General features: G+C 45.6%; 1 protein-coding gene across 1 annotated transcript in view; it reads right to left on the reverse strand.

Annotated features, from left to right (window-relative positions):
• Window positions 1-14314, reverse strand: part of LOC147421290 (syntaxin-71-like) — a 39226-nt gene extending 24912 nt beyond the window's left edge. The window contains exons 1-2 of the mRNA XM_086504335.1: window positions 14045-14314; window positions 13635-13762 (exon numbers count right to left, since the gene is read on the reverse strand). Coding sequence (XP_086360461.1) covers window positions 13635-13762; window positions 14045-14198 — 282 coding nt within the window. The 5' untranslated portion in view covers window positions 14199-14314. The remainder of the gene's footprint in view (window positions 1-13634; window positions 13763-14044) is intronic.
• Between the last annotated feature and the right edge of the window lie 778 nt (window positions 14315-15092).

Raw genomic sequence — 15092 nt, forward strand, 5'->3', positions numbered from 1 at the left:
AGAGAAAAGCCTCTTTGCGCTCATCATCCGACATGCGTAATTGGGTACCTAGCTGCAAAACACGATTAGAAAAAGACATGACCGGCATACCATTTTGCTTGAGAGCGCGCCAATCGTCCTTTAATCGTGCGAGGTACTGAGGTGGCATAAACCGCGCCTTGAGCTTGTCTTGGAAATCAGCCCAACTAAAAGAGAGGGACGTGAAATCGTCGGTTGCCTCTAGGTGCACGCCTAGCTGTGCCTCTTGCCATGCGTGGTACCAATTAATGGCATCACCGACAAGGTACATAGCTGCCGTCAAAACTTTGCTATTGCTTGTCTTCTTAGTTGTCGCAAAATAAGCATTAAATTGATGCAACCAAGAATGAATAACAATAGCATCCATCTTACCGTCATACTTACTGAAAATCAACTATTCTGTAACTGGATGGTTGGAATCCGCGTCGTGGCTTGCGTCACTTGACGAACTTCCACGGTCTTTGGGTGGATCGGTCTTCGAGGCTAGGACTTGGGCAATAAATTCTTGATTGCGAAGCTCCCTTTGAGCTTCACGCTCGGCCTCCATAGCCAATCTGTGTGCGGCACGATCGGCCTTCAATGCTGAGTTTCGTGCTGCCGCTTCTTCCTTCCTTAGTTCTTTTCTTTCTTTTCTTGCGTCGCGCTCGCGTTCTAAAGCAAGGCGCGTGTCTTCCTGTCTATCCATCATGGCCATCATCTGCTTCATTATTGCCTCCATAGGGTCTGGCGTAGATGGCGAAGGGGGAGGGTTGGAAAAATCTCCTGGTGGGGAGAATCCTTCGTCGCCTCTCTCATGCTCATCACCTGAATGCGAAGTATCCATACCACTTCGGGTGACGACCATGCACTATGATCTTGGGGTCTTAAGCTCGTGAGGAACTTGGGTTCTTGAGGGTCTTGAGAGTCTTGAGGTTCTTGAGGTCCTTGATTCGTGAGAATCTAGGGTTCTGGAGGTTCTTGAGTCTTGAGGGTCTTGGGTTCTTGGGGTTCTTGAGGTTTTCTTTCGCTTGTAAATCGCCTTGGAGAAGGATCTTCTCTTCACCCGAGTTCTACCCTTTTCTGCAGGCGCACCCCTTGGCAGCCTTGCGCTCACACCAAGGTTGCTTTTTCCCACCTCATGTCGATTGGTCGGCCGCTAAGTGCACAGTCCACTCTCAATGAGTGAAAAGAGACAAGGGGAGGCTTGACAAGCCCTTCTTTCTTGGGATTCCTGTCACTCTTCAACAAAACACGATTAGGAATCGCCACGCCCAAGTAAACTTGGGTTTGTGCGATCGCAACAAGCAAAAAAATTCTTGTGGTTCTTTCCTTGAGTAATGCAGAACACTTCCAAAGCTCTGATACCAATGTAAGGTGCAATAGAATGAATGTCGTATTTTCTCAAGATTAGTGATCTTTATTGCTCAAGGTTCCTTTTAGTTCTTAGGGAAAGAGAGAGCTTTCCCTCTTGTAGAGTGCTGTGGTCACGAACAAAGTGAGTGGATATTGTGCGTGCAAGTGAATAAGACTGAGAGAAGGAGAGAGAAGAGATACGACACCCGAGAGGTTGTAAAACCCTCCTCCGAAGGCCCCACTCTCATCGGCGAGAGTGGTCTACTTTGATTGCACAAAGGCGTACAATGCGAATGCAATGGACTGATGCAATGGGACTATGCCAATGACGACGACGGTGATGACAACGACGACTTAGGCTGAAACTATGGATCTTTTATCTGCTGATTTTCATGTTCTTCTTGGTGGCTGAAAATGACTGTTTTGGCTGCGTTTTGATGGCTGAAAATGGGGGATCATCTGCAACCGACTGGGAGGAATTTGCTACTGTGTCATAGGGCTGAAAACGCTGTAGATCTGATGTAGTTGAGGGCTGAAGACAAAAACGCTGGCTGGTTCTGCCTATTGCCAAAAACGCTGGGCTGTTGGAGGTAAAAACGCTAATGGGCCGAATTAGCAAAACGCTACTGCTGATGAATTCTGATGATGGATCCACAATCTGCTAACGCTAGGGTGTAGAGGGTGAGGGCGAGGACTGCCAGTGAGGAAAAACGCAAGGGGTGGAGTTTTACTGCCGGGAACAGAAAACGCTAGAGGTCTTTGGGGGGTACTGCTGAGAAGTTGCCTGTTGAGCGGGAAGCTCCTGCTGCCTCTTCTGCCATTTAGTGCTAACTTATATTAACTTAGCAAAATTGCCCTACCTACTTTTGTTGGAAAGTCACTTAAAAATAATAAGTGAAAATAACCAATAAATAGAAAAATAGGCTAAATGCACTGGAAAATTCCCCTAACTGATGCTAATGGATTATGATGGGAATTCCGATGATCATGCTGTGTGCAACCGGAGGATATGCATCTATGCTAAGTGACTGGGCATGCACGGTCTATGAATAGACTCACAAAAGTGCCAGATCACTGCTAATCTAGACTTGACTGAACTAACTGAACCCTGCTATGGTGTAGCTTGTCCACGGACACATAGGGTTGGGATGTGTCACGTGACACATTTTCTTTCGATCAAGAAGACAGTTAAGCCCAATCATTTGGCTAAACTTTTTCACAGATTTTCCGATTACATGGTATGTCTGAGTCCATTGTTTTGGACAAAGATCCCCGATTCACTCGTTTGTTTTGAAGGGCAATCTGGGAGAACATTGGCACGCAGTTGCAATTCTCGACAGACAGGGGATCTGAGATAGCCAATTCGGTAGTTTGGGACTTGCTGAAGTCCTATATTTCGTATCAAAAGGCTCAGTGGGAAAAGTATTTGCCCGCGGTGGAGTTTGGCTACAACAACACAGTGCATACGAGGAAGGCACCATTTGAGATCATCGAGGGTGCTGAGAAGGTTCCACCTATTCTACGCACCCAGGATAAGAGTTTTGAAGCAGATCAATATGATCTAATTCTGGATATTGCTTCTGCCAACGTGCACGAGGCTCTTGAAAAGTCTCAAGCAAGGCATAGGAAGGCAACGGACAAGCATCAACGTGACTTGCAGTTGAAGCAGAATGATTGGGTGCCTTTATGGTTTGAGAAGGCACGCCTACAGAAACGAAAGGGTAAGAAGTGGCTTTTTCCAAAGCTAAGTACGCGATACTATGGCCCTTTCCAGATTCTCAATGATGTATCCTTCATATTGAAGTTACCAGATACTGGAAGATTCACACTGCATTTCATGTGAGTCTGTTGAAAACCTTTCAAAGGTGAGGAGCCAGTGGACTGAGAGCCTAAGGAGCAACCTGAAGTGGAAGGGAACAAGGAGATTCTTGTTTTGGAACAGATAGTGGCTCACAAGGAAAGGAAAGTGAAAGGTAAAGTGAACAACGGTTCTTAGTCAAGAACTATCCGGCATTGGATGCGAAGTGGATCGAGCATAGAAACAGAGGACCCGAGAACTTGGCCCTTTTTGGTAGGGACAGAACGGGGGACGCGGGGACACAGGACGGGACCCTCACATGGGACATAGAGGGAACGTGGGTCCCAAGTGACACATGCAGGGGGGACGCGAACAGGGGACCCCACACCTTTTTTCTAGGGCTTTCAAAGTCTTGAGCTATATGTTAATGTTGCCCACTAGACTCTACTAATCCACTCTTCACTTGTACATCATTGATTTTTTCCCTATGAGTATGATGATTGATCATCACGTCAACATGTGCGGTGCATGCTCGCCGTGTTCTTACCGCATGTCATATTTTGGTATTTATGAGTGCAGAACCCACTTTTTCTTTGCAATCTCGTGCTCTTAATGTTGTCTAGTATAGCAGTTGCAAATTCGCAAAGCATTCAGTTTTTCAGCCCTAGTCCCACATCATCGTCTCCGACCTAGAACCAAATTGCATTGTAGCGTCAAGAATTTGCATCAGCATCCTGTACCAGATTTGTGCAATCAATAGCATAGACTTCTCTCGCCATCGAGAGAGGGGCCCTTGGAGGAGGGTTTGACAACTTGTCCGGTGTTGTATTCTTCTCTCTCTATCTCTCAGTCTCGGTACTTTCATGCACAGTGCTTGTTTGTGATCATTGCACTCTCTCACTAAAGGAACGAAAGGCTCTCCCTTCCATAAGTAGAAGGAATCCTTGACCACAGTTCGGGGCACTCATCTTGAGCAAAGTTCAAGATTCACTTCCGTTGTACCTTACATTGGTATCAGAGCTTTGGCACTGTTCTATATCACTCAAGGAAAGAACCACAGAATTTTTTTTGCTTGTTGCGGCGATCGCACGTAACCCAAGTCCTCTTGGGCGTGTCGATTCCTAATCATGTTTTTGAAGAGTGACAGGAAACCCAAGAAAGAAGGGCTTGTCCAGCCTCCCCTGTGCCTCTTTTCACTCATTGAGAGCGGACCATGCACTTAGCAACCGGCCAATCGACGAGAGGTGGGAAAAAGCACCTTGGTGTGAGCGCAAGGCCGCCAAGGGGTGCGCCCGCGGAAAAGAGTAGAGCTCGGGTAAGAGAAGATCCTTCTCTAACACAGATTGCAAGCTAAAGAAGAACCTCAAGACTCAAGACCCTCACGAACTTCAAGACTCCAGAACCTCAAGAACCTCAAGACTCAAGAACCCAAGCTCCTCGTGAACTTAAGAACCAAAGATCTTCCCCCCCCCCCCCCCCCCCCCAGGAGGTTTTTCCGACCCTCCCCCTTCCCCATCTACGCCACGGTTTGTACCAAATCCTATGGAGGCTTTGATCAAGTCGATGATAGACATGATGTTATAACAAGAAGCGAATTGCGTTGCCTTGGAGTGCGAGCGCGAAGAAAGAAAGGCAGCTATTGAGCGTGAGCGTGAGCGTGAGCGTGAGCGTGAGCGTGAGCGTGAGCGTGAGCGTGAGCGTGAGCGTGACACATCCAACCTTATGTGTCTGTGGACAAGCTACAGCATGATCAGGGTTCAGTCAGTCCAGTCAAGTCTAGATTAGAAGTGATCTGGCACTTTTGTGAGTCTTCGTAGACCGTGCATGCCCAGTCACTTAGTGTAGATGCATATCCTCCGGTTGCACACAACATGATCATCAGTATTCCCTTCAGAATCCAGCAGATTCAGTCAAGGAAATTTTCCAGTGCATTTAGCCTATTTTCCCTATTTTTGGTATTTTTCACTTATTATTTTTAAGTGACTTCCCTACAAAAGTAGGTAGGGAAATTTTGCTAAGTTTGTATATAAGCAAACCCAAGTTAGCACTAATTGGCAAAAGAGGCAGCAGGAGCACATGCTCTACAGGCACCTTCTCAGCAGGACCCCAAGGACTTCTAGCGTTTTTGCTCCACAGCAACTTGGCAAGCATTTTTGGACAAGACACCACAAATCAGCCAGCGTTTTGCATTTGCAGAGCCACGGCGACAAGACCACAGCAGATCAGCTTAGCGTTTTGCATTGCAAGGCATCCGGCAGCAGCAGAAGATAGAAACCAACCCTAGCGTTTTTGGTTGCAGATCGGTCCCGGCGTTTTGCACCTTCACCGCAACGGAAAGTCAAGGGAGACCAGCGTTTTCAGTTTTCAGCCTTTAGACATCGCAGATCAAGTCCCGAACCTCACAGATCTCACCTTCCCACAGCAGTTCCTCGCCGCACGGTCAGTTTCCGCAAGGTTTACAAATTCAGCCCGGAAAACGCAGATTTCAGCATCTGCGTTTTCAGCGCGTCGTCGTCGCATCGTCGTCGTCGGCATCGTCACCAACATAGAGTCAAAATTCAGTGAATAGAAGATTAGCAGATTTCAGCCCATAGCGTTTTTGGACAACAATAGAAAGATTGCAGATATCAGCCCTTAGGTTGACTTCGTCATCACCGTCGTCATCGTCGACATAGCCTAGACTTGCATCAATCTCATGCATACAATTTGTACCACTTTGTGCAATCATAAGTAGACCACTCTCGCCGACGAGAGTGGGGCCTTCGGAGGAGGGTTTTACAACGTCTCTAGTGTCGTATCTCTCTTCTCTCTCTATCTCTCAGTCTCATACACTTGCACGCCATTGTCCATTCACTTTGTTCGTGATCATAGCACTTTCCACTAAGAACGGAAGGCTCTCCCTTCCACAAGAACTAAAAGGAACCTTGAGCACAGTTCGGAGCACTCATCTTGAGCAAAGCGCAAACATTCATTCCGCTGCACCTAACATTGGTATCAGAGCTTTGGCAGTGTTTTTTGTATCACTCAAGGAAAGAACCACAAGAATCACGAGAATTTTTTTGCTTGTTGAGGTCGCACGAACCCAAGTTCGCTTGGGCGTGTCGATTCCTAATCGTGTTTTATTGAAGAGTGACAGGAATCCCAAGAAAGAAGGGCTTGTCCAACCTCCCCTTGTGTCTCTTTTCACTCATTGAGAGCAGACCGTGCACTTAGCGGCCGGCCAATCGACGTGAGGTGGGAAAAAGCAACCTTGGTGTGAGCGCAAGGCCGCCAAGGGGTGCACCCGCAAAAAGAAGTAGAACTCGGGTGAAGAGAAGATCCTTCTCAAACACGATTTGCATGCGAAAGAAAACCTCAAGAACCTCAAGAACTCAATCGCCGCACGGTCAGTTTCCGCAAGGTTTATAGTTTCAGCCCGGAAAACGCAGATGTCAGCATCTGCGTTTTCAGCGCGTCGTCGTCGCATCGTCGTCGTCGGCATCGTCACCGACATAGAGTCAAAATTTAGCGAATAGAAGATTAGCAGATTTCAGCCCATAGCGTTTTTGGACAACAATAGAAAGATTGCAGATATATCATATCAACCCTTAGGTCGACTTCGTCATCACCGTCGTCATCGTCGACATAGCCTAGACTTGCATCAATCTCATGCATACCATTTGTACCACTGTGTGCAATCATAAGTAGACCACTCTCGCCAACGGGTGGGGCCTTCGGAGGAGGGTTTTACAACGTCTCTGGTGTCGTATCTCTCTTCTCTCTCTATCTCTCAGTCTCATACACTTGCACGCACATTGTCCATTCACTTTGTTCGTGATCATAGCACTTTCCACTAAGAACGGAAGGCTCTCCCTTCCATAAGAACTAAAAGGAACCTTGAGCACAGTTCGGAGCACTCATCTTGAGCAAAACACAAACATTCATTCCGTTGCACACAACAGCGTGAGCAAGCGCGCTTTGCGACCGAAGAAAGAAAGGAGGTGGCCGAAGAAAGACGAGTTGCCTTAGAGGCCGAGCGTGAGGCGCAGAGAGACCTACGCATGCAGAGTTGGTCCGACAAGTTCTCACCTCGAAACCCGAGCCAGCCAAAGATGTTGTTAGTTCATCAAGTGGCGCAAGCCGAGATTCGGACTCCAACAACCCCGTCACAGAGGAGATTACGTTCAGTAAGTATGATGGTAAGATGGATGCTACGATTATTCATTCTTGGTTGCATCAATTTAATACTTAGTTTGCGACAACTAAGAAGACAGGAAATAGCAAGGTTTTGACAGCAGCTATGTACCTTGCCGGTGATGCCATTAATTGGTATCACGCATGGCAAGAAGCGCAGTTGACCGTGCACCTAGAGGAAGCCGAGAAAGGCACGCCCCTTTCCTTCAATTGGGCCGACTTCCAAGACAAGCTCAAGGCGCAGTTTATGCCACCACAGTACCTAGGACGATTGAAAGACAATTGGCGCAGTCTCAAGCAAAATGGTATGCCAGTGATGTATTTCTCTGATCGTGTTTTGCAGCTCGGCACCCAATTACACAAATCAGATGATGAGCGCAAGGAGGCTTTCATTTTCACGTTGGACGACTATATTAGGTTTGATGTCGAAGTCCTCGACCCAATCGATCTCAACAAGGCGGTAGCGATTGCTCTCGCACAGGAGATGAAGCATAACAAGGGAAAGCCTAAGGAAAACAAAACTTCTCCAAGTACCACTCAGACTCCTCAGAACGGTAAGAATGGTAAGAATGGTAACTCTTTTAACCAATCTTCCAATAGTCTCTCAAAAAAGAACTCCCCAAATGAACCTAAGGGTAAAGCTAACACAATTGCTAAACCTAAGCTCACTCCAAATGAAAAGGCAGAAATAGGAATTTTAGGAGGATACATCACGTCGAAAGAACAAAGCATTTATTTAAGGAAGGTCGTTGTTTTCATTGTCACATCAAGGGTCACATAAAAAGAACATGTCCTAAGCTTAACTCTAATGAATCTAAAGAACCCACAGAACCCACTTTCTTTGTCAATGCAATAAATGAGAACACGAGTGTGACCCAAGTTTCTCATAATCTTCCCATTGATGAGTCTCATTAAGTGTTATGGTCATGTGCATTGTGAAGGGCATAGTCACAAAGGATGCCCATTTTTGGGCTTCCCGTCCCCGCAACGAGTCTTGCCCTCTTTTTTACACTAAAAATCCATTTGAGCCTCGTTCCCTGTGACCTGTCCCCTGTCCCCACTCCTCGAGACGCGTCCCTTGTGACTATGGTGAAGGGTCAACGTTTTGTCATACCGTTTAACCCAGGTAGTATCCATGATTTGATTAGTGACTCTTGTTGAAAGAGCCCGCTTGGAGGTTAGCAAGACATCTCCTTTCGAGGTGTCAGGTTTCTCTCCCGATATGGACTCTCTCATCACGCACGAGTGCCTTAATGTTTTGTTCATTGTTCAACAAGAGTCCTTTACAAAAAAATTGTAGTCTCTCCTCTTTCAGGATGTGATATGCTTTTGGGCATTCGATGGTTTCGTGAGCATAACCCCCTCATTGATTGGGCGGAAAATACATTCACTTTCAATGCCAAAAGTGACTCTCCCATTGTCATTCATGGAATGCAAGTTGTTCATTCTTCATCTCTCATTTCTAATGTGCAGGCGAAGATTGAAAAGCATCAAGAGAAGGAGACTCTCTCAGTCTCTTCTTTTCCAAAGCATGAGACACAAGATTTGCATGATCAAGATGTGATTATTTACGAGCATGATGATTTGCATGATCAAGATCTGATTATTCACGAGCATGACGATTTGCGAGATAATGATGTGATTGTTCACAAGGATAATGGTTTAGTTGATGCTTTTTCTAGCGAAGCTAACCTCATTGCATATTCGATCAATCACGAAGACCCAATCTTGGCTCTCGAGTCGAGGTCCAAAGAACCCCCACAGGAAGTATTATGTGTACGAATGCTTAGTCAACACGCATTGTTCGAGTGTTTCATTCGTGATGCTTACTTGTATTTTAGTCATCGTCCTTATGTGATCCCTTTTCATAGGCATGCCATATTGTTGCTAATTAGACTATTTTCTAATTTTTAATGATTAATTTCTTTCTCTAGGATATTTTATTGTGTACACTAAGAACTGTTAAAAGATTGTAGCTACAGGAAGTGCCATCAAGAACGGACAACTCTGATGTGTCATTTGATGGGTGACGGTAAACATCGCGAAGGAGTCTCCGTAAGTTCGGTGGAAAGGGCCGGGTTACGAGTGCCCCTGATGCGTCACATGATGGGTGACGGGTGCATCAGAAAGGGGACATTCCGTAGGCTGAGGAGGAAATCCGAACTAAGTAAGAAAATACGCGTAAGAACGCAAGCACAAGAATAAAGATGGATGAAGCTTTTTACGAAAAGCAGGAACATTCGCGGGAAGGCAGATGCTTTCCCGCGAGGAGTCTGTGTCTGCATTGCATCTGTGCCCGTGTTCTGCACCCAGGGACGCCTGGAATGTGTTCGTGTAGCATTATTTTCACTAACTAAGTGAGTTTTTAAAGTTTGAACAGGTTCACACTTTATTTTATAAAGTGGCCAGTCACTTTTAAGTGACCAGCTCTCTTATAATAAAATAAAGCAAGGCTCTCTAAAAAAACCCAGCGCTAATAAGCTACGCAAGGCTGAATCAGCGATCTCTCTCTCTCCTCTCCCTAGAAGCGCCAGATTCAACGATCTCTCTCTCTCTCCTCTCTCTAGGGACGCCAAGGTTTTGCTTTTCGGCTCCTATTCCCGCCGAGTGCAAGGACCTATAAAAGGACAGCAAGCATTCCAGTTTTATGCATGCCGGGAGCAGCAGAAGGAGTTAGCGCTGAGATTCTGAAGCAAGTGCTGGCGACGGAAACTGCAAGAGTTCATGTGACGAATGAGTACGGAGGTCGCTTTTCCGAGCAAGGAGCGACAGGTATAAGGTGTTGATACGCATTAAGAATTGTTGCTTTGTGTGGTTTGTTTTGCAGGAATCTCCCGTCTTACTCACGGGAAGTATGGCTTCACGCCTAAGTCCCTTACGGGAAAGTACGGCTTCGCGCCTAAGTCCCTTACGGGAAAGAACGGCCTTGTGCCCAAGCCCTTTACGAGAAAGCACGACCTTCGGGTCTAAGATTACAGAACGGAGGGGTTTCCTCGGGTTCTCATGCTTGTATATGAATTCTCCCTGAATAAAGAATACTCTTAACGAGGGGGGAGGACCAACCCATCTTCTGGTCCCCAATACTGTGTCGATCTTCTCCCTTCTCTCACCTTTGCAAAGTATTTTATTTTTTCAAATTTCTAAGTGCTCGTGTACGCTCCAGTTTTGTGACACATATTGCACGATGAACACGATTCACTCATGAATGAGCACCGATGTATGCGGATTACTCATGAAAAGATGAAATGTTTGCATTCAAGGAATTCACATTCTATGTCTCTTCCTTGGCATGACAGAGTATCCGAAAGAGCATAAGAAGGATTGAGCATCAAGCATAGGCCATAGTTGATTCATTTAGATCGGAAAGACAAGTTTCGATTCCATTGTTTGTGTATGTTTGATGAACGGTTTGGCACTCTGTCTCTATGTTCATCTACATTGTATGCACAGTCTTTAAAGAAGACTATAATTTTTCCAGTCACTTTACATGAAATGGGTATGTTCATGTTTTTGTGTTGGAAGTGGTTTCAGGAATTTTCATCCTCGGAGATTCTTGAAGAAGGTAGACGCATGACTATAGACGAAGTTGAAGCATTGAAGGAGCCACAGATGACTTTGTCGCTTTCAGCGTGACCCAAAGAAGCAAGTGTTGCAGACCTTTATGAAGTTCAAGTATCGCATGACCCACGCATCAAAGTGGGCCGGCGAAGAGTCCTTTCCAGAATTCTAGACGTTGTTGGCGATCTCCCTCGACGCCATACAGTTCGGTACCAATACCTCACTTTGAAAAGGAGGGGATGTCACATGCACATCTAACCCTACGTGTACGTGGACAAGCTACTTCATGACATGGATTCAGTTCAGTTAGATTAGGAAGTGTTCTGACACTTTTGTGAGTCTGTTCACAAACCGTGCATGTCCAGGCACTTAAGTGGATGCATATCCTTTGGTTGCACACAGCATGATCATCAGCATTACCATCAAAATCCATTTCCTATTTTAGCCATTTTTCACATTATTTTTAAGTGACTTTTGTTGGGAACTGGGTAGGGCAATTTAGCAAGCTTGTATAAAAGAAAACCTAGCGCTAGTGGAATCTTGCAGAAGAGGAAGGAGAGCACGAGCATCAAGTTGTAGCAGGCCCTCTGGAAAACTTCTCAAGCAAGAACCCTTCCACAACAGTGTTTTCAGCCTGATCCACCTACCGTTTTTCAGCCTGAACAGTGTTTTCAGCCTTGGATTGCTGGCGTTTCCAGCCTTAACATACACCAACAGATTCAGCGTTTTCCAAGCCAGCAGGTTAGCGTTTTTCAGCCAACAGATTAGCGTTTTTCAGCCAGCAAGTACAACGTTTTTCAGCCAGCAGATTTCAGCACTTAGCCACAGATCAGCCCCATCATCGTCGACAGTTGCAGATTTGCAAAGCATTCAGTTTTTCAGCCCTAGTCCCACATTGTCGTCTCCGACCTAGAACCACATTGCATTGTAGCGTCAAGAATTTGCATCAGCATCTTATACCAGATTTGTGCAATCAATAGCATAGACTTCTCTCGCCATCGAGAGAGGGGCCCTTGGAGGAGGGCTTGACAACTTGTCTAGTGTCGTATTCTTCTCTTTCTATCTCTTAGTCTCAGTACTTTCATGCATAGTGTTTACCCACTTGTTTGTGATCATTGCACTCTCTCACTAAAGGACGGAAGGCTCTCCCTTCCGTAAGTAAAAGGAATCCTTGCGCACAGTTCGGAGCACTCATCTTGAGCAAAGTTCAACATTCAATTCCACTGCACCTTACAGAAGGAGCTTGAGAGAGAGTAGATACTAGGTAGTAGAGGCCTGAAGGAGCTTCAAGCTTCAAGCTTGAGCAATAAACCTTGTTGCAAGCAAGGGAGCTTGATGCTTGAAGGGCCAAGACCCAAATGAGCTAAGAGTCGAGACTCAAGAGCTTGCAAGTGAGCTAAGAGCTAATTATGAGGCTCGAGCATTGGAATGAGAAGGCCTCCAAAACAACCCCTAAATGAGCCCCCTTAAGTGGTGTAAAAGAGCCCTAAAGCCCCCCCAAAAAACTACCCTTGTCTAACCATTGGCATTCTGCTCTTGACCGGTTGCCGCTCGAGAACGTCATTCTAAAAAGCAGTCCCTACAACCTGCTTGAAAAAGCTCTCCCCCGTCCATTCCCTACCATCCCAGGCCATTCCCATCCATTCAAGGTTCCCTTGTTTCTATGCGACAAAGTAGGAAAATTAAGTTTAAGTTGCCACAATACAAGATTTCTCGATTATACTCCTATTGATCTTCAAATCAAGGAAGCCAATCGTATTTGCTTATTATAACTCTCAAATTTTGGTACATGAAGGGGAAAGACCAAAGACTGATACTAATCATATGGTTTAACTTTCAATGACTTCCATGGGGTATAATCTTCTAGATTTTGGATGCTTAGTCCAAGATTGAAAATTATATTTTTTTGCCATCTCTAGAATTCTCATGTTGCACAATCTAGGAAGAAGGGGAAAATTGGCTCTGGAAGTCGATGAAGCATGTCCACGTGGCACACAGAGCCATGTGCACGTGACATCTTTGAAGACTATTGAAGGGACTTACACCAATTCTCCATACTAAGCATGATTTTTTAAGTCGGTAATTTTATTTAAGGCATTCTTATACACAGCCAAAGATTCCATAACAATCAGACTACTCGAGGAAATGCCATAGCAGAGTTTTGATTAAGTACACTATAATACAAGAATTACCTTGCTATGGATGCTCATAGATAAATTTTAAGCATTTGACAAATCGTGAAGATCTTATATGGTTGTACAATGCACATGAGATTTTCCCTCTGTAGTATTGAAAAACTATTTTTCTCCCTTGCTTTCGCTCCCCACTAAGCCTCAACGATGTTTGCTTTTCCCCAAAAATGCACTAACTTTTTGCTTTTCCTCAAAGAGCACTTGCCTCTTGCTTTCCCCTCACCTTTCTTTTGTGCCTTTGTTTTTGTTGCCTCTGGGCTAAAAAGCCCAAAGCTTTCTAGGAATTGCTTTTAAGCTTTTTCAGACTAGGGTCTATATAAGAATCATAAAGACTTCGTACTCAAACCGATTGCATCAGCACTTTTATCATGTTTTGGCCATTTTATTATTTTTAAGATGAGGGTTTTATTGTTTGGCCGTGGTATTTGAGAGATATATTTGACCAACCTTAGCCTGGCTCACAATATATGTGGCGTAGGGAGCTCTCTGTCCTTTGGCTTGTTTTATTCATGAGATAAAGCCACCGTCTAAAAACTGAATCCATTTTGTAGAAAGAGTCATACCTTTCGTTGTGCCAGTTTCTCAAGCTTGGGGAGTTCATTCCGTAATTCTACTTTCACCCTTCGAATCTCTGCATTGAGAGTAGCTACAACAGCTCTATTTTTCTCAATTGCCGCATCACTAGCTTTCTGCAAACATTAATCCATATCAAAACCACCAGCAAGTCCAATAAAACGTGCATAGACCTATGTGTGTACAATTGCATTCAGCATAAGGAAGGTTCAAGCATGTCTGGATTTGCCCAAATATACTTGCGCGTGTATGCACAATCTCATCTCTGCCCCGTGTGGCTGTATATGCACACGGGGAGTGTGTGCACATGCACGCTTCTGCGCGCGCGGGCGCGTGTGTGTGTGTGTGTGTGTGTGTGGGTTTTGGGGGGGGGGGGGGGGGGGGGGGGGGGGGGGGGGGGGCTCACAAGCGGCGATCTCTTTCTCAAAGACAGTGTAGAGCTTCACAAAGGCATCGTTGCCGGAGATCTGCTGATCTCGCTGCTTGTCAATGTCATACTTGTCGTACTTCTGGCAGAGGGCCTCTACGCGCGTAAGAACGTCGATCACGCTCATGCTGATGCAATCTTTGTTTCAACAAATCACCATTCGCGCACCCTCTCTCGCGCTCTGTCTTCCACTGTTGCCTCTGTTTATAAATTCGACAAAAACGCAACAAAAACATGGACTTTGAATTCACCATTTGCTAGTAAATCAAATGGCCACAAATATATATTAGGCTCTCCTCTCACACGGGCTGGATGGACAAATACTCAACGACTTCGGACCAATAAGAAATTGTGTTGAAAGCCAAGCCTAGCCTATCACGATTCATTGCCTCCCCCAACCATCCCTCGCCACATGCAGTCGTTGCTCATTCGTTGGTTGTGTTGCTTGACATTGTTGAGCCTTTTGCGTAGTAGATTGGCACTCGCGCAGAGTTGCAAAGACTTCCACCATTAGATGGGCGCATGTGAAATGTCGTGCCAACTCTCACATGGCTTATCACCCATGTGTGACATGGGCCTTAGTCTCCAAAAATGCAAAGGAAAATCCTTCAAAAGATCCATTGCCCTGAGCCCAATGCTCTCAGCACCAAGTCTACATTCTTAAACGTAAAAATGTACAGTTTTTTTAGAAGCACATGGGTGATGCCAACCTCTATGCCACTTGGCAACCAACTGGCCGTCTTGTTGTGGCCAAGTACAAAAGGCTTTAACAAGAGGATGGGTGCCAAATATGTACCACCCCACAACCTTGGAGTCATAGCTAGTCCATTTAAAGCTTCCTCGCTAGATTGGAAGTAAGATTGATAGTTAAGCTTCCCAAACTCCCTCTTCAATATGACCCTTTTCTCAACACCATTGTTTCCCCATTGCGCAAGGCTTTGTGCACGTGACCTACCCAAGGTTTTGAGGACATTTTACCAAGAATTCAACCCCCCATGACATCCACAAGTGCTTATGGAGC

This window comes from Adiantum capillus-veneris, chromosome 28 (assembly GCF_014529385.1).
Source record: "Adiantum capillus-veneris isolate H3 chromosome 28, ASM1452938v2, whole genome shotgun sequence".
Lineage (NCBI taxonomy): Eukaryota > Viridiplantae > Streptophyta > Polypodiopsida > Polypodiales > Pteridaceae > Adiantum > Adiantum capillus-veneris.